The sequence below is a fragment of the Rhipicephalus microplus genome, chromosome 9, assembly GCF_043290135.1.
Source record: "Rhipicephalus microplus isolate Deutch F79 chromosome 9, USDA_Rmic, whole genome shotgun sequence".
Lineage (NCBI taxonomy): Eukaryota > Metazoa > Arthropoda > Arachnida > Ixodida > Ixodidae > Rhipicephalus > Rhipicephalus microplus.
This window is the reverse complement of record NC_134708.1, coordinates 132,938,800-132,965,178: the sequence shown is the minus strand read 5'-3', so window position 1 is coordinate 132,965,178 and position 26,379 is coordinate 132,938,800. Positions and strand designations below refer to the sequence as shown.

Sequence of the window (26,379 nt, the reverse complement as noted above, 5' to 3'; positions counted from 1 at the left end):
CTTAAGCCTGACACGCATGTTACTTATGTTTCTGATGGTGCATGCAGTCACTTCAAAAACAAGTACCAGTTGTTCAAGTTGTCAGAAAGATCATATATCAACACAGTGGATTTTTTTGGCCACAGGACATGGCAAGAACTCTTGTGACGGTGTTGGTCGCCTACTAAAGCATTAGGCTACGCTCTACAACCTCAGAGCGGCAAGCTCAGCTGTGATTATGTCAGCATCCCAAATGGTGGCGCAAATGAGCGCGAAGCTCAAGAATGTCAAGCTGCTGTGTGCAAATGCAGACGAGCTAGAAACATTCCGTCAGTTTAAGAAGAGCCAGTGGAAATCGTTGCCTCGTGTTCCAGGCATACGTTCTTGGCATGTTTGGCTAAGCACATCTGAGGGCACTGATCGTGGTCGTGTTTTGTGAATGTGTTGTTTCTCTTGTTTCACGCAGCCACCACCAAAATACCAATGAGGGTACTTCAAGCGCATATGCTTTTTCTAGCGAGACCCAACACTTGCGTTGGAACATTTTCAAGTTTGAGTTTATCTGCAAATATAGACAGATGTTTTGCAACTGAGTTACAGTGTCGAATATTTCCTCGATTAGAGCTGTGTTATCAGGAGCATGAATGCGCCTTCTTGGGTACGTATTTGTCACAGTGCTAAAACAGCCTTTCTTCACCAAATGCGGTCACGTTTACTCGTGCTTGAAGCTTATTGCCACTTTTCCGTTCCGATTTCTAGATTTCTCAACTTATCAGCGCATTCTAGAAAAGCTCTGATTTGTACCACGAATATTGTTGCTAAAAACAAAATAATGCTGTCTGGTGGCCTTCAGTTATCTATTTACCAGATTTTAAGAAAAATCGAAGATGGGATTTTTTTATTATTCAAATTTCAGTGGAGTACACTTTTGCTAATATGAGAACTTTGAGGCAATATATAAAAATTTACATTTGCCCTTCGGCAGCAATAATTTATGTACCTAATAAACACACTATATCCTTAAAACGTGTCAAGTTTGAAAACGCTGCTTGCATTATTTTCGGAGAAAAAAAATGGGGAATACGTAACTTACCTTAAACTGTTGCAAAATTAGACATATTTAAAAGCTATTTTCTTAAGGTCTGCAAACTTGAAACCGTATGAATTCATTCTTCATTAGACATGCATTTCAGGTAAAAAATATCTTCCTTGAAACAAAAATATTTGTCTTTTTATAGCATCTGCAATTTTCGAAAATGACAGGTGACGAAGTTGGTGCCTCCGTGTTGGTAAAGTTTGATTTTTTTTTTCTCGTAAGTTATGCCATTAATAATAAAACTAAGTTGACTTTCAGGCTACCTGGTGAGGGGTGCACGAAACATAAAATACTCAATGAAATCTAAAATATCAACTTTTGGACCCGTGTCGATCTCTCGTGGAATCGCCCTTTAGAATTGCATGTATTTCTTTAACACTAAACAGACAGCCTTGCAAAGCATGCATCATAAACATGGACATGTTGAAATTAACATGATCCAAAGTGAATGTAATTCTAATTAAGATGACACCAACAAAGCTTCAGTCATATTATAACATTCACTATGTTTGCACCAGCATATTGTCAAAACCAGCATCACCACCAGTGCAATCACAAGGAGGCAACAGCATGAGTTTTCACATAAGGCTGGTGATGAACTGCTATCAATATGAAAGCTCCCCGAAATCGTTTCAGTTGGGCCAGTTTCATATTACATTAAAGGAATTATTACTTTTTCCCACTTATGCCAGAAAGACACTGATACTACATTTCACTGTAGTGATCATTATTCGAGTCCGAGGGCTTTTCACGCGAGGCTTGAAACAATGGAAGCACTATGGTCAACAGCGATCATGACGAAGACCCTAACATCAAGTCCGACTTCACGCTGAAGTGTGGCTTTCGTCCAGATGCTGGATACGAAACCTGGCCACAAAGATTCCGTCAGCATCAAGTATGCACAATGCATGCAGTCATTTGTAGTGGGATGTTATGTTCATAGGAGAAGCCCTCTGGGTGTGTCATGAGGAATTAATGGATGCACCAGTTTCTACAAAGCAACACAGTCTCCACTGTTGTCCTCAACCATGTCAACATAGTCTCAAAATACTCCCTCCGCAGTCATGTTCAAATAGCCGCTGCGTCCCTCAGGCGTTGTACTCTACGGACCGTGATGGGTCAGTTGGGAAGAGTCGCTGGCACTGGGTCATCAGCCGTTTGAGTGCCTGTGGTTGGATGAAGGAAAAGATAGCTGAAATACTCAAAAACAATACCTATTGCAGTAATGCTGTGTGACAAAACCTGACACGACAAACACCCTTGTAATCCCCGACAGCATCTCACTTACCTAAATAATGTGCGAGATGCTATCAGAGGATATAGGGTTTAACATCGCAAATCATGACAAGGTTATGAAACACTATAGTGGAGGGCTCCAGAAATTTTACCTATCTGGTGTTTTTTAATGTGCAATGACACCACATAGTACATGGAACTATAGCATTTCACTTCCATTGACATGTGGCCGCCACAGCCGGGATTGGACCCGTGACCTTCGTCAGAGATAAGCAGAGTGGAAAATTGGCAGAGTTGGTGCAATGGCATTCTTATATTATTTCACCTAAGGGGCCCCTGAACCGCTCAGAGGTTGAAATTCAGTTGTGGTGGGGAAGTTGTGCATGAGTGTACAACGACAACGGAGGCGCGAGTTATTTCTGGAACGTTGCCATAAAGTGCAGTTGCGTTTGATTGTCGAAACACCGTGATCACTCCTTTCGCCTTTTCCTTCGCTCCCCTCTGTAGACATCCTCTCCCAAAGCCGCTCTGCCCTTTTGCCAAGCGCCCTTTCTGATCTCGCGCCGCATACGTCATTGCTTGCACGCTGCTCGAAGCACCATCTACTTCCAGTTGCGACGGCTCTGGCCGTACGTCAACTGCGTGCTTGTTGGCGAACCGCTGATGCTGTGCTGGCCCATGCTTATGTGAATCGTGCCAGCATGGGCCCTGTGTTACGGGCTGCAGTAGCCGATTCGCAAGCATCCGCATGCACAAAGGCAACATGATGGATAACAAGCAGCATGGACGGCTGCTTGCAGTCTCAACAGAAGCCGCAGGCTCTTGCTCGACCAATCACAGCATCAATGTGCTGCGCATCAGGGATTCAAGTTTTCGCCGTCACGCAGAGGCCTAAAAGGCCTGGAGAGGAGGAGGGACTGTTCCTTTAAATTTGTGGCACGCCAGCGACTCGTAGCACTGCCGCGTGTAGAATTGTTGATTGCGATGGTATGCTGCACACGATGCGTGTGTTCACTTGAAATATTCGAAAAAATATCAGAGGTGGTTTAGGGGCCCTTTAAGGAGCCAGTTTTGTCATAAAAGAAAAAGGCTCGTAATTTGTAAGTGAGGTGCTCGTATATCTTCACTCTTATGCTCTGCATTGCACTCGTCTGTGCTATAAACTATTTTTGTCATATTAGTAAATTACTCTTTCACTATTCCAATACTACAACCACACTTTCCACAAGAAAACGCTTGGTGAGTGAGCAGAAGCACAAATACACCATGGGGATGCTGAATGTGTGGGTGAAGAAATAGGAGAACGAAGTGTGGCCATGAATGGAGAGCTTTTGCATGATGTGCAGAATGAACGTTTGCCTGACATATCATTTAAGTCATTAAAATCTTTGTCCTGTTCCATTCTATCAGCGAAGACACCTTCATTTATAAGCAGGTGGCTATGCCACTTCTATAGTATTTTGATGGTGTCTACTAGGTACTGCCTAGATCTTAATCAGTAAAAACCAAACGAAATGCATTGTCTTCTGAGGGGGCCACATATTAAACACACCAAGTTTCAGGAAGTTTTGTTGAGCTAATGGTGCCAAAATATGAAAAATACACTTTGATATCTATGGCAGCATGTGTGGATATTTAAGTGTGAAGTCTAAAGTGAATTTGTGACCTTAATTTTCTTTCTTATTAATAAAACTATCATGACATTAGAGTTCTCAGAGCACATGACTAGGAGCTTTATCATACTTAATTTCATAATGTATGTTCATTATTAAAGGCCAGGATAAGGCTGATGTTCTGCTTTTCACTTTGGTGCTGAAACACTGACTCTGGATTTCAGAGTGAGTGTTTCAACAATATCGTGGATTTAGACATACTTATTGGCATTTCGGCTGAGCTGACTCAACTAAGCTTCATTAAACTTGACATGTCTAATGGGTGTCTGCTTTAAGGGAAGACACGGTTCGAAAAGTCGCGGTTTTCCGGAAAATTTCCGCTTTGTTTTTTCTGGTTGTATTGGCATCCTTGGACTATAATCTTTTACTTCTGAAAACATAAAGCTGAAATTCGCTCGAGAAATGATCTAAAAATGCTTCCAAGTGGGGAGCGGTGACGTGAGAAATGCGCAAAAGTCGCCAAAAATGGGGTAGTTCGCGTTGTCCTGTCGCGAAAATGACACGTTGGCCGCCATTTGCAATTGTGCACGCATGCAGAAATATGATGTACTAAAATGGGGTAGTGTGCCGTCTTCAGCGAAAAGCAATTGGAGCAACGAAGTCACTTCTGCGATGACGCCACCAGAGGGGCGCTGCAGTTGAACGGTGTGCCTAAGGCGCGAAATTTGAATTCGTTATGCGGGGCCTAATACTGGTTTAGGCTAAAAAGCTTCATCATTTCACACAGTTTTCGTCGTCGCTCAATTTCATACCATTAGACGACTAACTGCAGACAATTATAAGAAATTTTTAAATGTGCCCGCCCACAGAGCTCGATTGTGGCCTTGATGTGACTAAATCTACGTGTAGGCCGTATTTCGTCATTGTGTACCGAAAAGAAGAGCTCAAAATGAAGCGTGATGTAAGGGCTTCTAAGTTCTTAACACACTGGGTAAAATAATAACTTGCTTGCACGGCACTACATTTCTAATCATCTGCTTCAACTGCTTGTGTTGAGCATCGTCTGCTCATAGTGCAGACGGTAAAAAACGTCGTTTTCCGTGCATGTAGGCCCTGTGTTTACTTAATGCAATAAAAAGTATTTATTAGTAGAAATCATTAAATGAACTGTGAAGACAGTACTAAATGTGAAAGACAAACACTGAGTGGTGCGGGTGTTTTTTTGCGATCGTCTGCTACATTTATAGCAGATGTCCACATGACGCACAGCAGTGTATCCCTGGCTGCCGCCGCTTTCTGTCGCATGAGTCTACGTTACATTTGTTCCTCCGATTGAAGTGCATTTTCAACGTGTGTGCGTACTCGCGAAAAAGAAAACATGAAGAAGCGGAAGAGGGAGAGTAGGGACACGACCTGTTTTGTTCCAGGCTGTACAAGCCGCTACCGGTCTTGCAAAGAAAAGTGGTTTCTTTTTCGTGTGCCCAAGGACCCAGAACGTCGTGAGGAGTGGTCGCAGCTTATTCAGAGAACTGACAGGGAGCTTAATGAAGCGTGCACAACATGTGAGTGGCACTTTGAGCCACGCTACATAGAGACATCATACAAGACGACAGTCAATGGCGAAATAGTGGAAATCCCATGGGGGCTGCCGCGTTTGAGTGAGGACACTGTTCCATTGTTATTTCTCAAAGCACTAACCTGCACGTCAAAAAATGAGTAAGTGAAGAGAAAAAATGGAGACAAGGCCGAGCAAGCGCCAGCAAAGAGGCAACGTAATGTGACACCGGATACTACAGAGACAAGTGAAATCACGTCGACGCCAAGTAATAATGCAACGAGCGAAACTCCAGGTGATCTCCTACGATTATAATTATAATTATAGTCAACTCGATTGATCAGCCCGAGAAGAGCCTGAGCCCAGAAATTCATTGCACGCAACCAGAAATAGTTAATTTAAAAAAAACACAGCAATAAAGCAATGCTTGCCCCCTTTTTGCATACAGCTCATTCCAATCGAATATAGTCGCAAAGATTTACCAGTGCTAAGAACGCAAGAGAACGCCGCAGGAACGAACTGGCAGTCGAAATAGACAAAGCACTCTTGGACCCAATCGTGCTAGTTAAACATGACCTCCGTGAAAGCCGAGCCAATCTCAAAGGTCGTATATTATCTGCGGACAATCAATGACTCTGAGGTCCAGCGAGTGGTGGCGCCACCATAGAACAGAATGCTCTGTTGATGAGGCTGTCATCGCAAAAAGAGCCACATCTCAGGCGCGAGACGGCACACTACCCTATTCCAGTACACCATACTGCGAAAGCCTTCCCCTTCACAATCCACTAGTAGCCAGTCTCGTATCTTCACGAAGAATAAACGTAAAACAAGAAAAAAAAACGCATACGCAACGCGTTTCGAATGTCGCGGCATGCAGCGCGAGGTCCCCATTGGTCGGCGGTGCGCTCCGCCTCCTTCCCCTCTTATCTTTCTGGCAAAAGAGCAAAGCCTCGGACGTCGCAATCGAGTTGTTCAGCGTTTCTCTGCAGTTTTGCGTCATGACAAGCCCCAAGAAGCCCAGTCTAGATCATTGAAAGTTCAGAACTCGTCCCAAGTATCGAGCAAAACGGCGTCGGACGCTTCCCAACGCGACAGCGAATGCCGATGTCACCGACCAACGCCCCGACGCTTTGACTTTGGATAGACCTAACACTGGCACCAAACTCCGTGGCGACAGTGGTTGTGAAATAGCCGCTGCTGTGGAATTCGACAGTGCATCCCAAATGAAGAGCGGATTCTTCTTCGAGTGAACGTAGACCAGTAGGTGCTGCTACTGCCAACACGCTGCTTTGCGAAATTGATGTGCTGACTGCCCTTGTGGCAGGTGCGCAATGCCCAACCTGCCGCGAACGGAAACTCGGTGTCCGAGAGGAAGCTGGAAAGCGCAAAGAGCTTTCAGCATTCCTCGAACTGTGCTGTAAAAATACCGATTTCCTTGAATCTACACTTTCATTCACGCACACATCGAGACGTACTACTTCGGCCAGGCACCAAGGGACGAGCGCTCGTTTGGACAGCGGCAGCTTGCAGAATAGCTTTGCTGTAAACGTGAACGCCGTTCTGGCAGCATGCGTTATAGGCGCAGGCCATGATCAACTTTCACGATTCTGCGCCATTCTTGGTCTTCCGTGCATTCAGTGCAAGCTGCTTTTCATTGTGCCCCAATTTGATGAAAAAAAAAAAAAAAAGGTTTCCTAATAATTGCCAACTTTCCAGACTTTCAAACTTGTTTTTCTCATTTTCATTTCTTATGGCAATTTCACGTTTTCCGGGCAGCCTTTTAGACACTTATACTACTTATTGTATAGTAACAAAACTTGGCACGCATATTCTTCAACACATGCAGAATGCAAATATCTGCTTGAAATTGCAATGCCTAGCAGAATTAGTCGTGAAAATATTATGTTATTGTTTCAAGGGAGATTGAAAATAATTAGTCATTCAATACAATTTTTTTTTTTGGTTCCAATATTTCGGCGACATATCTGGATGGATATTTGCACTTCACAATCTGCCAAGAGTCAAATAAGATAAGAAACAATGCTTTTACTGAAAGTTAAGTACATAAAAGAGTACCCGCAAAACATGTAACTTTTTGCTATTGTGCATGGCATAACTCAAATCACTATAGCAGCTACACAAAAAATGATTGCATATTTGAAATCTCAATGAAATACTAAATTGATAACGAAATTTTCAAGTGTCTGACTAGAAATTAAAAAAAAGTTCTTTCGAAGAGCGTTTCCTCTTAAAGCACGGCGTAATCGATTTCTGCTGCTGAACAATTCCCCAAAGTCTAGGATGTCATGTTGAGCTGACACAGGAACCTCAAGACACTGTCATCAGCTGTATTTCCTCTTCAGGTCTGTTCTGGGCTGCCAACCATCTTTTTGCATCAAAAGAGGTGTTTTTCATAGTCTAAAATGTTAATTTACCACACTAAAGAAGTGATTTTTCTCTTGAGTGTCCGTTCAGCAGGTCACCAACTATTTGTTTTTAATGCTATCTTTCAAATGTTTGTTGCTTCTACAAATCTTCAATAGTGTAGGAGGAAAAAGCCACAGTTTCGCCGCAAGATCGAAGCAATGAGTACGACAACAACTAATAAGGTTGTTATATGAAGCAGGGCTCGCTTCTTCAGCATCTGACATAGCATAACTCCACGAAAGCTAGCTTACGGAAACATGGCCACTGCAGCAATCAAAGCGACATTGGAGTGAACAGCAATGCAAACTTAGTGGTGAGAACACAGCGCACACAAAAGTGTCAGTTGTCTACTAATCCCTGCCGAAATAGGACGTTGTTGTGTTTGGAGGGCCACCCTTTTGACACGGCCGTCAGAAAGGAAGAAAAGCAGCCGCCTCGTCATTTTGTGGAGATAAGGATCAATGCCAAGACGCCATGCTGTTTCTATGTGCTGGGCGCGGCGTGGTTGAAATTACTTTATAAAGCACCGCTGTCCTTTGGGCCTGCGCAGAGATGCCACACGTGGCGTCTTCATGCCCCGGTAAAAGCCACAATGCCGAGCTTTCGCCAATAACGAATGTCGGACCATCATGCTGTGCGTCTCTGACTGATGAGCCGCCGACGCTCAAATCAGCACCAGATGTCCAGGCATGGCCCCTCGGTGGCACCTAGACCGCGACTGCCGTTCGACAAAGCATGGGTCGTGGGCCCAAGAGGCGAGATGACAGACTCGTTTCACCCCTCTCAAACAAGATTCGTCGAAAGAGGCAGCATCGCCAGGACCATATACGTGTTTTGTTTGTGTATGTGTGTTTGCTGGGGGTGGTGCCGGCATAATGACACTCGTGTGTGCTGCGGGACATGTTATTGGACAGTGCCGTATGAACCTATTCCCCGATGTAGGGATCTGGGGAGATGAGACTGTATTTAATCAGCTCTTGCGGGCTGCTTAGTGTGGTTCACGGAGCTTGTTCAATAGACAGCCTTTTTCAGTGTAGAGCTTTCAGCGTAGAGCTTCAGGCCAGAGAGCCCGTACCATGTAAATAATGTAAATAAACCCTCTCTACGAAGTTCAACCTCCTCCTGCCTCGACATCTTGATCCCGAATCTCCAATGCCGCAAACCCGGTCGCAACAGTGCGTGTGACCATGCGCAGCAGCTCAAGGAATACAGTTGCGCAGACACCCCCTTCCTCCATCCCTTGACCCCTCAAGAACCTTTTGTGCTAATAATAATAATAATAATAATAATAATAATAATAATAATAATAATAATAATAACGTAGTGAAGAAGATGAGTGCTACTCAGAAAGGCAGGGGGTATCAATTAGTCAGTGAAGAAGACGTCTTTTTATTGGGTGAGTGCTCAGGCTGGTTTCGCCATTACCACTTGACGTGTCGTGACCGCTCTCTTGTTTTATAAAAGAGTGCCACTCTAAAAGCCTATGTACCAGGCGGCCCGTCCTTTCTCCCAACCACCACCTCCACGCTTTCAGAACCCTTGGCGCACTCAAGACAACCGCCCCATATGCTTCGCCTGTGGGATTGCGGGTCAAGTGGCACGATTTTGTTGACGCCGTGAGTTTTTCCTGCGTGATGACGTCAGGCCCAACAATTATGATTTCCCACCACGACCTGAGCCTGCTGTACCTGGCGAGCCTGCCACCATGGACACATTTTCACCTCGCCGGAACTTCAACAGACACCGGTCGCCTTCACCTCAACGCCGTTCCCTTTCCCCTATGCTACGTCGACCTCGCGCTGTCCCTGAGGAAAACTAGGAGCCGCAGTTCCGGGGGCAAAAACTGCGGATCTTTCCAACTCCACAACACCTTGTTTTTTGCCGTCCAACGTCGTTGCTGTCTCTGTTGAAGGTATACCTGTTTTTGCATTGGTCGATACTGGCGCCGCAGTGTCTGTAATGACTGAAAAACTTTGCCGTCGACTAAAAAAAGTCACAATGCCTCTTCACGACTTTGTTTTGAGCACTGCGAGCGAGCAACGAATTCGCCCTTTTGCTGCATGCACAGCACGTGTCGTTATTGTTGACAATATTTATGTCGTCAAGTTTGTAGTGCTCCCGCAGTGTTCCCATGACATTATATTAGGCTGGGACTTTCTCTGCACTCATCATGCCATCATCGACTGTGCTCGCGCCGAAGTGGAGTTCGCGCCGTTATGCGACGCCGCTTCACTCGGCTCGCCCCTTTCACCTGAAAAAGTTTTCGTTGCCGCCGACACTTCGATACCCCCGTTTTCATCCGCCCTAGTTCCGCTTTCCTGTGACGTCTCTAGTGGCTCAACTGTTCTTTTTACGCCTTCTAAAACCGCTGTTCGCCGCAAGTGCTTCCTGATTCCTTTCGCCGTTCTGAATATTCACAATGGATCAAGTGCAATTTATGTTTCAAATCCGTTTCCCTCGCCTTCCAAGTTACTGTGCGGAGAGTGCCTGGGCTTTGCCGATGACATTGATCCCTCGAGTGCACGTGTAGTTCCTGACCACTCGACTATGCTACCTATTGACGCTGTTGATTGCTGCGCGTCATCCTCTTCGCCATCATTCACCGACGCAATTTCGCGCTGCATCGACACCAACCTTACGGCCCAGCAGCGCACTGACATCATCGCCCTCCTCGAGCGCTTCCGCGCCAGCTTTGACCACCAGCAACTGACTTTGGGCCGTGTTTCCACAGTATCTCACCAAATCGACACTGGCCTTCACGCTCCTTTACGTCAGCGTCCGTATCGGGTATTGGCATCTGAGCGTCGCATAATCGCGGAACAAGTTGACGACATGTTGAAGCGAGGTGTTATTGAGCCCTCTAACAGCCCGTGGGCCTCTCCAGTTGTTCTAGTCAAGAAAAAGAATGGCTCAATAAGATTCTGCGTCGACTACCGCCGAATGAATAAGATCACGCGCAAAGATGTTTACTCGCTACTTCGCATAGACGATGCCCTTGACTGCTTACAAGGCGCGGAGTTCTTCTCGTCACTAGATCTGCGTTCAGGTTATTGGCAGGTTTCCATGGCTGAAGCTGATCGCCCCAAGACGGCTTTTGTTACCCCGCGATGGCTTATACGAATTTAACGTCATGCCATTCGGGCTCTGCAATGCGCCTACCACTTTCGAGCGCATGATCGACAACATCCTTCACGGCCTCAAATGGCAGACATGTCTGTGTTATTTAGACGATGTCGTGTTATTTTCAAGCGACTTTTCAATGCATCTTCAGCGGCTCGAGACAGTGCTTACTTGCCTCACCTCCGCCGGTCTACAGCTCAACTTGAAGAAGTGCTGCTTCGGCGCTCGAAAACTCCTAATTTTGGGCCACGTAGTATCTAGATATGGCATTCTTCCAGATCTGACGAAACTCCGTGCCATTGCCGAATTTCCTAAGCCGAAGACCTTAAAAGAATTTCGCAGCTTCCTCGGTTTATGTTTATATTTTCGTCGTTTTATTCGCAACTTCGCCTCCATCATATCACTCTTGACTGACCTTGCCGGCAACGACCTTTCTAGTTGGTCGTAAGCTTGTGATGATGCATTCGCCATACTTCGCCACCTTCTTACGTCACCTACTATACTGCGACATTTTGATCCTCTTGCCCCGACAGAAATACACACAGATGCTAGCGGAGTTGGTCTGGGTGCTGTACTCGCCTAGCATAAACCTGGATTTGATGAGTATGTCGTCTCTTACACCAGCCGTGCACTCACAAAAGCAGAAGCCAACTATTCAGTCACCGAAAGAGAGTGTCCAGCCATCATATGCGCCATAGGCAAGTTTCGACCCTATCTTTATGGGCGCTCATTCAGCGTGGTTACAGATCATCATGCATTATGTTGGCTCTCCTCGTTAAAAGATCCCACCAGCCGGCTCGCCCGTTGGGCGCTTCGACTACAAGAGTTCGATATTCACATCGTTTACCGATCTGGCCGAAAACATTTCGACGCAGACGCTTTGTCCCGATCACCTCTACGATGTAGTGACAAGTCGCTGTCTTCGCCTGCCCTCGACGTATCTACACTTAGTGTCAGCGACATGCTACAGGAGCAACGAAAAGATCCTTAGATCGCTTCACTTATCAACTTGTTGAGTTGAACCCTCTCGCAAAATATTCCTAGAGGTATGCGCCGTCAAATACAGCACTTCGTTATCAGAGATGATTTGCTATACAAACAGAATTATCTCTCCGAAGGACGCCAATGGCTCCTAGTCATTCCCAGACGTCTCCGCTCAGACATATGCGCCTCCTTTCACGCCGACCCACAATGCGCCCATGCTGGAGTGTTAAAAACCTACACCCGCCTGTCCCACCGCTACTACTGACGTGAAATGTATCGCTTCGTTCGTCACTACATACGTTCCTGTCACGCTTGCCAACGCTGGAAGAATCCCACTCCAAATTCTCCAGCTCTACTACAACCCTTACCTTGTCCTGCCAGACCATTTGACCGCGTTGGTATCGATCTGTATGAACCTCTTCCGAATACACCAGCTGGAAATTGCTGGGTAATCGTCGCTATCGATCACCTTACACGCTACGCAGAAACTTCACCACTCTCTTCTGCGTCAGCCAGTGATGTCGGTCATTTCATGTTGCATCAGATCATTTTACGTCACGATGCACCTTGTGAACTCCTGAGTGACCGAGGGCGTGTGTTTTTGTCGGGCGCCGTCGAATTGCTTCTCAAGGAATGCCAAGTCATTCATCGCACCACCATCCCGTGTCATCCTCAAACTAATGGCATTACAAAACGATTCAATCGTACATTAGGAGATATGCTGTCAATGTACGTCGCAATCGATCACACCAACTGGGACAGTATTCTTCCTTTTGTAACATACGCGCATAATACTGCTGTCCAGACAACCACTGGTTTCTCTCCATACTTTCTCCTTTATGGTCGCGAGCCCTCTTGCACGCTAGACACAATCCTTCCTTAACACCCGGGTGTTGCTGAGTCGACGACGATGTCACAAGCTGCTAAATACGTGGAAGAGTGTCGTCAGCTTGCCCGGTCTTTCACAAGTGCTGAACAGCAACGCCAGAAACACCACCGCGATAGCCCGACGCCTCCGGCTTCTTATGCATCGGATGACCTCGTCTGGCTTTGTATCCCTTCAATAACAGCCCTGGTCTCTCAGCGAAACTGATGTACAAGTATGACGGCCCTTACCGTGTGGTTAAACAAACTTCACCCGTCAATTACATCGTGGAGCCGCTTGAGCAGCCCCAAGATCAACGGCGCCGTGGACGTGAGACCGTCCACATAGACCGCCTAAAACCGTACTACAATCCCTCTATTGTCTCCTGCCCATGAGTCGCCAGGATGGCTCTTTTTCGGAGGGGAGGAAAATGTAGTGAAGAAGATGAGTGCTACTCAGAAAGGCAGGGGGTATCACTCAGTCAGTGAAGAAGACAACGTTTTGTTGGCTGGGTACTCTGGCTGGTTCCGCCATTACCACTTGACGTGTCGTGACCGCTCTCTTGTTTTATAAAAGAGTGCCACTCTAAAACGCCTCATTTCAATAATAATAATAATAATAATAATAATAATAATAATAATAATAATAATAATAATAATAATAATAATAATAATATCTGAAACTTTACGTCCCAAAACCACGATTTGTATATGAGCCGCCTGGAAATTTCAACCTCCTGGTGTTCTTTAACGTGCACTGACATCATACACTACACAGGCCTTTGGCATTTCATTTCCATCCAAATGCAACCACTGCGGCTGGGATCGTACCCATGACCTTCGAGTTGGCAGCCGAGCACTATAACTACTATTCCATTGCGGCAGACTAAGGAAGTTGGCTGGCTTGTTTTTTTTCCATTTGATGCACAACCATGCTTTAACTCCCCCAACAAGCGGGGAAAGGTCATAGGTTTCGGAGTTTATGCAGAGGTTGACAGCAATGGAGAAAATGCACGTGTAGGGTCCACAAAATCGCAATAATAAAGAAGGGTAAGGTACATAATGTGTGCATTAGTTTGCTTCCAGTCAACAATATCCGAACAAGTTCCGGCCAGGACCCATTATCTCATGTTGACTAAGACTCATAGTTTGGTTATGCTCAAACCTTGATATAACGAACCTGGTATAATGAAGTATTGGTTATAATGAAGCAAATTAGGAGTAGTCTTGCAAGAGACATAGTGTTAGGAGTATACCTATATAACAAATTTTTGGATATAATGAACATAATTTCATTTAAGGTGCAATTTTGTTGCAGTGAGGTTTCAGTTCATAAATGACCTCACTGAATAATTCGAACTCGACTGTCAACATGACTGACCCGAAAAGCAACTTCCATTATGACACTCATTCCTGGTGTGTACTGAACACATGCTCTCATTCTCAGTTAAAACACTGATTTCTACTGTGCCCCCTGCACTGCAAGCTATAATTATATCTCAGAATGAATCTGCATATATTTATGTACTCGTCTTGAACTTGTTCTTCAAGAAAACAGGTCCAAATATTGCTCGAATGTTACAACCACATAGAAAACTGAAACAGTCTTTCCAGCACTGACAGTGGCTTCAAGTTGGGGCTAGTTGCATTGGCACCATCACCAAAAAAGTGATGAGGCAGTAAGCTTTTCAGGGGGTCAGTGATAACCTATGCCTTTACATACGATGATGATATAGTATGTTGTTTAATGACACAGAAGCCACTGATGGCAAAACAGCACCAGTAAATAACACAGAATGTAAACAATGATTATGTCTAATGGCTGTAAAAAGGCCTAAAAAATTTGCGCACTAAAGGTGCGCAAAACATTAATACCATGGATGGCATTTAAGTGAAATCTGCTCAATGGTTAAAAGCTTTATAGAGCGTACAAAATTTTTGCAGCTGCGGACAAGAAATGAAAAATTGAACATAACTTTGGTCACTACCTTTAATTTGAAGAAAATTACACGTATATTTAAAACCACTCACGAACTTTGAGAAAGTTGCTGTCTTGAAAGAAAGATGTGTGTGTGTGAGATGTGGAATGCTAAAGTAACTTCGCATTATTTGGTATTTGTTCAAAAAGTGACGTCACTAATATGCATTATCGCAGATATAAAACCTTTGTAAAAGTTTGGCATTTCATTTTCAAAGATATAATGTCTCATGGATTGAGCATGGTACAATGGTACTTACCTGAATGAACTTTCGTTGAGTTTCATCATTCAGGACATCTGAAGTGATGGTTAAGGAAACAATCTTTTTTTTGTTTTTGCTGATGGGTCAAAATCATCACTTAAAATGGCAACCAGCATGGAACCATTGAATTAATTGCCCAGATTTGGGAAGTTTCCCAGGAAATTAATGTTGTTATAAAAAACAAATGTTATAAATTGCAATTTAGAGTGGTATCAATCTATAAATAACTTAGGAGCTAGAATACGAAATAATATACCTCAATGTGGAACTGTAATGAAAGCAGGACTGTATGGCAAAATTTGAGTCATGTTCTTGGTCTTAGCTTGTGGAAAAATTGGTGCAAATGTTACCTTTATTGCTGTGCATTCCTGACGACAAGAGATTGCATTCAAAGTGCATTTGAATGCCCGCCCTTTGATCATAAATAAAAAAAAATTAGCAACTATGCTTCAGTTTATTGTGATACCTTCATTGCTGTGTTAAAGGAGAAAAAAAAAACAGCCCTTTTTACAATAAACAGAAGACGCAGCTTTCTTCATGTGCATTAAGATGCCAGCTTCTGTTTCGGATCATGGAAATTACACCAAACAATTGACTCACTATCTGGGCCCAGTGAAAGTGAATGCCCAATGAAGCTATGGAAGACCACTGCTACAACTGCTGAGAGGGGGAGGGGGTGGCAGTTTTGTATAAAGAGGCCCTGTGACACTTATTGAGCATGGTTCACAAACATGGCTGATCGCAAGTCGAGGCTGCTGAGGACATGTGAACCAAATACTATATAGCGAACCATGCAGCCTAGAATACTCAATAAATTCTCCAAGTCAGCTAAAGGTCGCTTTCCCTTCTCTCGACAAATGATGCAGTATATACTAAAAAGTCATCGTGTCATAGGCCAAAGTATCACATCATTGGCTGATATGAGCATGGTGTGCTTGGGAGTTACTGCAGCCGCCGCAGAAGGCTGCGACGTGTTTGTGCGTGCACGTGTCATTGCGCTGAAAAGCCACGACTTCAAAGAAAAAAGGAAAAAGAAAAAAAGTGCTCAAAGTCAGGCGGCACGCATGATGTACAGTCGGCCAAAACTTTAGCTATTGTGTGCAGCAGCGACTTTTTTGTCGGTCAGCGCCATATTATGGAACGAAGTTACAAAAAATTGCTTTGTGGATATGTGCTTTATGGGCATACACTTGTCCTTAATCCAACATAAACTTAATTCAATAGTATGGCAAAGATAGAAAAAAAAAAACTGCCACTCATGCATGATAGCTAAAGATTTGACTGACTGTACCTTCTTCTACAGTGCCATCTGCTTATCTTCCAGTGCTTTTGCTGGTATGAGAAAAGAGAGAATGAAATTGCAGCGTGTGCCAGATTGTACTGGATGGATTCTATAAATTTTTGCAGTAGTCAATTCGTGATGCAATAAGCTCCTTTAGTGGATCCATTTCACGGCTACTAGGAAAAGTGTTGCAGGGCCCCTTTCAGTCACAAAGCATTACGTGGCCCATGATGCAAAGAGTGTGGCTATAAGATTCTATGGTAAGGAAAACTATGAGACCAAGCTGTGATGTTGCATTTGACATTGTGACGTAACATAATCACATTGCATGATGATTAACATGTTACATTATGGGATGACGTTGCTTTCATGTGATGACATCATTGCATAAAACGTTATGGGTTGATGTCGTCACGTGATATCGCCTGATGATGTTGTCACACTGTGCACTTCCCACCTTATGCACTGTCATTGGGATTGGCCCACATTAGTGTGACTGTGTGCATACCACAAAAAATAACGCCCAACTAAGGAAAAGAGCTCTGCTATAAAATGGTTTTTCATGTTCGTGACACAATGTTAAATCGCAAGAACTGCTTTGGAGTGATTATGTTGGTAAGCCTAGCTTTATGCATGCTTCATTCAAACGAGGCACTACATATCTAGAACGAAATGTACCTGAAGGAAATGGAATGATGAGCTGTGATAAAAGCTCCTAAAGTATGCACAAATAATATCTCAAGATTCTGTGTTATGCTCTTCTTCCCCAAACCTACAAGTGTGATGAAGGGGACCCTCACTTGAGGCGGGGACCTTGCATCTCCCCTCGTAACCTTCGATTCAAATAGTTTTATCGTTGATCACAAGAGAGCTCTGTTCAAGGTTGCTGAGATGGTTACCTCGCACACTAGTTTGAGAGTGTTTGTGACACGATGACATCCTTGTGAGGTTCAGCTGGAACACGGCAATTTTCCAGTGCACTGTACGAGGCCCATGGATGTCGGCATAGGGATGTAAAAGGATCACAAATGGCTTTACTCAAAAACAAAGGCAGCTGAACACATAGTATGACAAGTCAAAGCAGCATGCATTTCTGAAGCGAGTACACAGGAGTATGACTCCTGCAACAGCACAAGGCAAAGCCGAGAGCTCACAAGAATGGCTAGTTTGTGCCAACTGTGCACGCTAAGTAATGGAAAATTTTAAATTTACAAACTTCTGTTTCAGCGCATTTTGCACTGCACTGCACACCACGGTACACCAAAGTGAAGGATACGGGCAATGTTCTGTGAGAAGATCTTCTCACGGCCTGTTCGGGCGTGAATGCCCACCATGGTGACACCAATGGGCCACGGGGCATTGCCGATGGCCATCTGCAGGTATGCATCGTTGGCCTGCAAATCAGCGCAAAGAAAGAGAACATCATTTAACAATAACTGCTCAGTGTCGGATGCCATTTCACATAACAGGTGCTACCATTTAGGATGCGGAAGATAAATGTCATTTGTGCTTGAAGGGTTGAATGGCAGTGTCAAGCCGGATGCTTCATAACCTCTCTAGCTTGACAAAAAGGCACAATCGATGAAGAGGTTGAATGATCACTTATTGCACCTTTCCTTTATTGAGGTCCTCTCCGTTATTTAAGGTTCCACTTTGTTTAATCTGTTTGTGGACGTCTGATATAACACTGTAAAAGGTTTATGCGACAATAGCTTGGCAAACTCGCTCATGAGTGTACCTGTCAGATTCAAATCAGGCTGCGAGTGCAAGTCTGGGTAAGTGATGTAGCATTAATCAGTGTCAGTACTAGTGGGTCTGGAAGAGGAATTTTAGTAGGTTTGAGTCTGAGTGAGCCCTAAGAGCGAAATACATTTGTTGAGTGAGTTCTACCTTCCCTAGCGCAAGCTACACTGGCCAAGCTTGAGCAGTTCCGCCTTGCTTGTGGTTAGCAGAGGAGCACTGATGTCACACGGTGCACAGCTGGCACACCGGAGAAGGCCTGGAAGCTTGTGGAGAGACGTGTCGCTAGTGAGCCGGCGCTTGACTCCTGAGCATGCTTGCTAGTCCGTCTGTCTATCAGTCCAGCAGTAAGCATGATAAAATGAGCCTGACAACTAGGAAAGCCAAGAATAATCAGCTGGCTCAGCCAGGATATACGTAGCCTCGTTCATGCTATGTATATCCTGGCTGAGCCACTGCTAAATTTTATTGCCAAACTATGGCGATAACTGTAAACTCTCTCTTGTTTTTCAGTAATGCACTTTTAAATGCTTCTCTTCAGAGAAATCCAGAACCTGAAGCGATGAAAAAATCATTAAGCAGGGGTGTCAATGCATTTCGACAAGTGGTCCTTTCTTCAAGATAGCAACAGTATTTCAAGCAAGCATTGAAAAACAGAGGGCCACCTGTCAAAACATTGCCTCTTCTGATAAACACCTGTTTTAAGATTTTTCATCCTTTTGCTTTGTGTACACCTAAGTAACAACACTAAAATTTGAAGAATAGGTAGTGCTCATTCTTTGATCCCTGAAACACTTGCATAGGCAAATGTGATCAAACCCTCATTATGTGTTTGGCTGCATCCCAAATAATTCTAACAATGCCTAAAGTGTGAGGTGCCAGAAATGTGCGACACAGGGTGAAAGCAACACTGCCCAACTGAAAAACGTGACGTAGCCTGCTTTTAAATTGTCATCAATGTGAACGGTGAGGTGACAATGGGAAAGCCAATGCCCTCACTACTGAGCAGTTGCCGTTCGTGATTGCATTGTCAAAAAGGTATGCTTTGCAAGCAGCTATTGCAGTAGACATTAGTTTTGCCTTGACTCTAACTTATAGGCCATCATTCAGAGCTGCATGGATACTCAATCACAGTTTTGTTCTTGGGTAGCTTTGCTTTGAATCAAAGCAGTGAGCTTTCAATGTGACAAACACGGCGCAAGCTGTCAGGAATGAAGAGCAGTGTTATTGCAGTCTGTAACTGGCATCAGAGTTGCTGGTGGACAATCTGTGGCCAGCCAGTTTATTAAAGAAAGTGCTAGCTAGAAGTGAAAATGTGTGCACGCAAGAAAGGGTATATCGAGGGGTTGCGTGATAATTAATATAACATAATACAGTCGAATCCCATTAATTTTAACAAGCTTAATTCGAACTTCTGGTTAATTCGAACTCGCAATGAGGTCTCGTCAAAGCTATGTGCATTCCAATAGGCGAAAACGCCCGGTAATTCGAACGTGCAAGCACTTGCGGCGGTTAATTTGAACTTACCGCGCTTTGAAAATGCTCTCAGCACCTCGCTCAATCCCGCGGCAGCACCTGCAACACCTCAACGCTGCGCGCGAAGGAAAGGAAAAGGAAGAAACGGCTTCAGTAAAATGTTTGCTCTCTCTCAAATGCCGATCTGCGACGCGCCTGTGCCACGCTTCTCCCTTTTCCATCCCCGCCACGTAAAGACCCTTCTCCTTCCAATGCCGCGCGTGCGAAAAGAGAGAGGAAAAAAAAATCTGTCGCGGGGTTGAATGAATGTGTGGTTGAGGCCCTTGCCCCTAGCGGGAGCACGGCTCTGCACCTTGATGGGGGGTCTCTCACGCGCCGGTGTCACGTTTCCCCCTTTCCCGTCCCTGCCACATAACCCTTCTCCTTTCAGTGACGCGCGCGAAGACTCTGGACCTCGTGCGCAGCTCTGGCAGACTGCCTCGCCCTACGCCATCTCCTGCCGCTGACAACAGCTCTCGCTGAGCGGTGCCCCGTCACGGAGGAAGGGTGTGCCCGTCCTCGGACTCTTGCGACCGTGTCCATCTTTCCTATCTCCTCCCTAATTCCATCGTTTTCTGTTGTTCGCTGTCCCCTCTCTCATTCCTCTTTCTATCTATTTACCTTTTAATTTTATCCTTTTAATCCATCTTTACCCCTATCCCTCGTGAGCTACTGTTGAAGTGTCACACTCTGATGCAGACAGCTACGGGGCTCACTTTTCTCTTTAAGAATCACACAAGAAAAAAAAAGCTGCCGTGGAGTGTTGGTTTTCTCTCGAATGCCGATCTGCTTCTCTCTGCGTGGAGACGCTTCTCCTTTCTCATCACGTGCTGACCATGCTGCGGCTCCGCTACGCAGTCATTGTTGTCGTCGTCTTGTGAGAGTGTCGGCGCTGGACATTTCAGCGCGCAACTTTTCTTGCCAGGAAAATGCTGAAGCCAAAGTAGAAATGCTGTGCAAGCTGCGTGCAAAATTGATTGACTCGCTGCAAGGCAAACGTGTGCAGACGTGCATCATCGATTACTTCAATTAATGACGGATGTCCTATGATTTGTGAATAAACGTAAGTCTTCTGAAACTTCCCCCTCTTGTGTTAGCTCAATGCACATGCGCCACTGCATGGAGAGTCCTCTGTTTATTTAGGTTTCATTCATTCGAATTTCTTTTAAATTGAACAAATTTTCGGGCCTATTCGAGTTCCAATTATGGAGATTCGACTGTACTATCTGGGGCTTTGTGTCCCAAAACAATATGATTATCAGGGACACCATAGTGAAGGGCTCTGAAAATTTCGACCATCTGGTGTTTTTTAAGGGGGCAAACTGGTCTTTGGGACCAAAAGGTGACAAAAAAAATTCATTTTTTAAAATTGACATACCGTACTTACTCACATAATTCGCGCACTTTTTTTCACGCTTTTGGGGCCCCAAGAAGGAAGTGCGCAAGTTACGCGGGGATCTCATGAGTGCATAGGAAATATTGTGTCACAATGCTAACGCGCGCAGTATATACAGTTAAAAAGTGAAATAAATTGGAGCACAAGCAAAGTGTAGTGATTAATTTTTAAAGAAATAGCATGTATTTTAACCAGTCAGATCCAGTCGCGTGGCCTAGCGGGAATCACTGATCGCAAAGTCTGATTGGGAATCGTTGTCGCAACCGCTGCCACCCCCCCTAAAATGACTCGTCCTGGGTTCCGTCAAACGCGTTCGAACACCCCACATTCTTTCTTGAAGCTCTTTCAACAATGCTGGGAAAAACCGCGTCCCACGGCACAGAGATACCGGAAAAACAAAGCATCCGCACATACTTGAAAAGGCCTCTTTTAATGGCAGAAAACTTGCATTACCAAGCGCACTCTTCTGCTTTCTCGCGAACCAATCGCGCTGGTTGTCCCGTTGAAGTACGTTCCCTTGAAGTGCTTTGCGGCCGCACGTTTCTCATTTTCTTCGGTGATATTTACCACAGCGAGCTTAATTTTGCCATATATATAATTACTGTAGCACATCACAAGGGAACCGTCGAAATGCGTCTGCCGGATGGCAAAACCTAAACTTCCGAAATCGACCTAGCGTGCGTTGCAGCACGGAAGCAGAACCGAGAGGAACAGTTGGCGTGACTAGCCATCGCACACCTTCGATCACACCATGCTCCGTTGCAGAAAGTCGTCCGTGCCGTGACACGAGCGTGCACTCTCGCCATTATCACGGTGGTAGAGATTGCAAGATAGGGAGAGGCAAACACTCGAGCAGTTTCAGTGACCTGTTAATAGGTTTGAGTTCGAGTGCGGTATTCTAGAAACCCTAGTCCCGGGAAAGTCCTCAAAAGAAGGGACTTCACTCTCGCCGCCTGTTTGACTGCGCTCATCTGCTCGGCGAGGCGTGCACCCGGCCGAAGCATCGAAAGATCCAAAGGAGCGCGCACCGGCAGGCTCGCTCGGGCAGGTCGGGGAGCGTGAAATATGGGAGTAATTTTTTTTTTGAAAAGATGGTGAAATATTAGAGGTGCGCAAATTATGTGAGGGTGCAAATTATGCACGTAAATACAGTATTCGGTTTCTGCAAGTATTTTTCTATCTTTCTGCCAATTTTCACTCACCAGGAAGTGGTAATTTTTTTGTAATGTCAGTTTAACTGTCCAGATTCTTGGTGCTATTAACATGCAGAACCTGCAAAAAATGGGGAACCGACTTCGAGGCTTCTTTATAATTTGCCGGCACCTCTGCTATGAATTTATGAGCACCTTTATGGCGATTGCAAAACATGCATACTATGATTGTTGCTTTCTGAAGAAGTTGTGTGTTATCAGTTTTCTCTATTTTTCAAAAAAAGTAAATTTATGACTGTTCAATTTTGAGGCCTTAGTATCTTTGCAGCTAGGACGGGCACAACAATAATGCTTTTTGCAATGGAAACCTGTATGTGTGTAGAATGCAAGCATGGGAGTGGAATTTATAGCATAAGCCTTTTCAATTATATGACTCATCAAAGTTGTAACACAATTCCAATTGCTTTTGAATATGGATAGTTCATTTTGCTATAAAAAAAACCCAAGAAAGGCTTAAAAACAAATACTCTTGCATACCTTCAATCTATAATCATTTATCTAAGTTGGTATATTTTAAATATCACTCTTTAATTAAGCACTTTTTTTTTTCTATGGCGGCCTTAAACGATAGGGGGTGAACTTAAGTTATCTCAGGAACAAGATGAGTTACAAGAAAACTAATTATATATTTGAAATCAACAGAAAACACTGCATAACCCTGTGCAGTTCGATCAAGATCACTGAAAAAATAAACAAAAAGATGAATAAGACCAACAAAAGGACACTAAAGGCTACTATTAAGTCGGCGTTGATTGTTCAAATATCTGTCCAGAAACCTCGTAGTGTTACTTTTGTGCATAGCAAGTGCTTATTTTGAAATGAAATAACATTTTAGTGGTCCCCATCGGGTTATCGCACTCCAAATGAACCGCCTCATATGGAATGTGTCGCATCACGGTTGTTATGCACAACATTGGCCAGCTTTACTGCATGGCTGCCGACACTAGTAGCAGCAGAACGAAAGTAGCTGGAGCTACAGCAGCAAGAACAGCCATTGAACAATTTCCTACCATGGCCTGCGAGATGGCAACTGGGCCCTGCTAGATGGTGCAACCTGTCTTGTTTAACCAGGTGAAAATTGAACTTTTGAACCACTCACACTATTCCCCATAGTAACGTCTAGCCGTTGTTTTTTCCATTAATCGAACATAAACGAACAAGCAGCATTTTGTTACATCTCTTGATACATGGAAGGTTCTTTATTTAGTGCAGGTAGTTCGATTACTACTGATTAATTGTAGCCGGTATGTCTGATGTAATCGGGATCATTCTGAGTATGTCCCATTGTAGCGCATGTGTTCTCGAGCATTTACCTTAACTTCTTGGTACGTAAGGCACTGCTGTTGATAATATTGTCATTTTAGATGTTGTCTTACATGGAGCTTTCACTCTGACATAAATTGTTATTTGACTTTAGTGTCCCTTCGACGTGCACTGACATCGCACAGTACACGAGCCTTTTTTTAACATTTCGCCTCCATCGAAATGCGACTGTCGCAGCTGGGATCGAACCCGCCACTTTTGGGTCGGAAGCCGAGCACCCTAGCCACTGATCCACCCAGGCAGTCAGGGGTGTGGTGCAGGAAGGAGGGAAGAGCCTCGAAAATAACGCCTTAGATTAAAACAAGGATGTTGCACTAATGTGACAGCTAAGTGAGGCATGATATGCTAGAGGCATGTGTTTGATTCCTGCCCATGGTGGTCAGATATCAATGGACACAAAATACGAAAATACCTGAGTGCTTAAACTTAGCCTCATGTCACCAGATAATTGTAATTATTCCAAAGACTTTACTATGAAGTGCCCAATAACTGTAACCCAGTTCCGCCTAGTGAAATTCAGGAATTTTATCCTTCTTTTTACAACAGAGAGGGTTCACTTCAACTCACTTGGCAACTATCGTTCTTTGTTTCTTTGAATAATTGCAATGTGAGAGACCTTAAACCACATTTGATATTTTTATTAGTATTTGAAGCAGATGCACATCCCCAGTGTTGGCTGTGCTCTCGTCATTCACATCTGGTCACATCATCCACAAAAAGACACATGTTAGCTGCTCTTCCTCCTGGCACAGCGAGGAGGGGCAAGGAGCGTAGAGTTTCCCAAAATTAACTAGAGAGAACTCTGGTGCTGCGATCCTTCAGCGACCATGGGAATGATGGGTAGTACACACATTTGCCTAGTCTTCGTACTTGCGGCTTTGTTTATTGCTGGTTACGGTTTCGTTTTAAAGAAAAGAACGAAACCTTTTGAACTTCGTGACCTGGTTTGTCACGAAGTTCAAAATAAGGTGGTGAAGCACAACCACTGAACATTTGCTGATTTTTCGTTTCGTGAGAAAACAGCTCCAAGCCACACGAACACAAACGAAGCCAGAAGCAGGCCAGAAGTACAAAGATTAGACAAATGTGTGTACTACCCATCATTCCCATGCTCACTGAAGCGCCGTGCGTTGCAGCTCCCATAGACACTAGCGCCAGAGTTCCCTCTAGTGTATATTAGGAAACTCTATGGCCAGGAGGAGAAACCGACCAACGAACGAAATGTAGTAAGTTAAAGAATGGAGCAAGCGCTTTTAGACAATTTTGGACCACTGTTACAGCACTGAGTCGAGAAATTCTAGTGTCTATAATTTGTTGCAGACTTGAGCAAAACTGCAACACCACAACTAACCTTTCAACATCTAGGCAGTTTCGGGGCTCTTTTGATGATCATGCTCACCTTGACGTACTCCTTGAGCAGCATGTTTTTAACGATGCGCACCAGGTGCTCGAGGATGTCTTCCGGGATGGTTCCCTTGCGGAGCCGCTTGAACAGCGGGCGCAGATACGACTGCGTCTGGCCGTACGTGGCCGACGCCAGCTTGCCCCGCATCGACGTCTTCTCGGACTCCGGCCGGGTGTTGAGACGCTCACCCCACATCTGCAGGATGAACTGTCCAGAAAGCTTCTAAGTAGGCATGGGCGAATATCCATGTGCTTCGAATATTCAAACGAATATCACGGTATTCAAAATGAACAAATAAGGGTATTTGACCACATGCAACCCCCTTAAAAACGTGGCTTTGCTGCAGCGAGAGACCACTTGGCCCTGAAACCACCTGTACAAGAGAAATTTGAATTGGCAAGACGACGCACTTCAGCGATAAATGTGTCCAATACTTGCAATTTAATGATAAGAATCTTAATGTTTAGAAAATAGCATACAGGCCCATACCTACTAATATAGCAAATGTTCAAGTGAAACTAATTTTACTGCTTATGACTTGCCCAGCAAACCAATAAAGTGATATTGCCTTGTTCTAGTTCTTGAAAATATTGTGCAAGTTTTAGTTTGGTCATAATAAAAATGCTCATTTTTCTTTAAGATACATGATAATAGTATCTGAGCCATTCAATTTTAAGTTACTTCACCAAGTAACAAGTATTTGCTTCAAACTGACCTCGAACCTTAAGTTTACTATTTGCACATGCCGAAAGAAAAAGAAACCAATGCATTTAACGGCTGTGCCACTATTCAAGGTCTTGGAAGTTTAGTGAAACTAGCCACCACGCAGGAGCGCTTAGATTTTTTCAACTTTTTCTAGATTAAATAGTCCTTGGCATTCATCTTGTCAAGTGTATTTTTGACAAGTGTGTGAGGCAATGTGCTTTGCACATGGTTACTATGGTTATAGTAGCTGCTTTGTGGAAAATGAAGTTAATTGGGAGTGCCACTCTTTTCTGTTCTGTCTTGAATATTTCCATGATGGTACTCATATTTTATGTATTTCACTAAGCCCGTACCAACTAGCCCAGCAACAACTTTTGGCATCCACGCAACACCTCCATTGCAATATGTAGTGTCTGACTTGGCATCACACAGCCTGGCTTCTCTGTCGTTAATGTGCTGAAGAGATATGGTACTGCACAACATCTATGACCGCAGCTTCTCATAAGAACCTCAACTTTATTTCCCTATGATAAGATAAAAGTTCTGCAGTGCTTTTCGTATGCAATTCTGGTTTCAAACTTTAAAAAACTTTGCTTCCCTGCTGTTTATGGTCATCATGTGATCCAACAGAGAAATGGCGAAAAAGCAAAATTTTTTCATGTGCAAGAATTCTGGTGTTCAGCAGCA

At 44.3% G+C, this 26,379-nt stretch overlaps 1 protein-coding gene and 1 pseudogene across 1 annotated transcript in view; both read right to left on the bottom strand.

Moving 5' to 3' along the window:
• Window positions 1–26,379, bottom strand: part of LOC119163075 (uncharacterized) — a 392,637-nt pseudogene that overhangs the window by 336,594 nt on the left and 29,664 nt on the right.
• Prp18 (pre-mRNA processing factor 18) overlaps window positions 1,985–26,379 on the bottom strand; it is a 44,660-nt gene continuing 20,265 nt past the window's right edge. The window contains exons 7-10 of the mRNA XM_037414997.2: window positions 24,982–25,194; window positions 17,674–17,791; window positions 15,113–15,150; window positions 1,985–2,241 (exon numbers count right to left, since the gene is read on the bottom strand). Of these exons, the coding sequence (XP_037270894.2) occupies window positions 2,164–2,241; window positions 15,113–15,150; window positions 17,674–17,791; window positions 24,982–25,194 (447 nt within the window). The 3' untranslated portion in view covers window positions 1,985–2,163. The remainder of the gene's footprint in view (window positions 2,242–15,112; window positions 15,151–17,673; window positions 17,792–24,981; window positions 25,195–26,379) is intronic.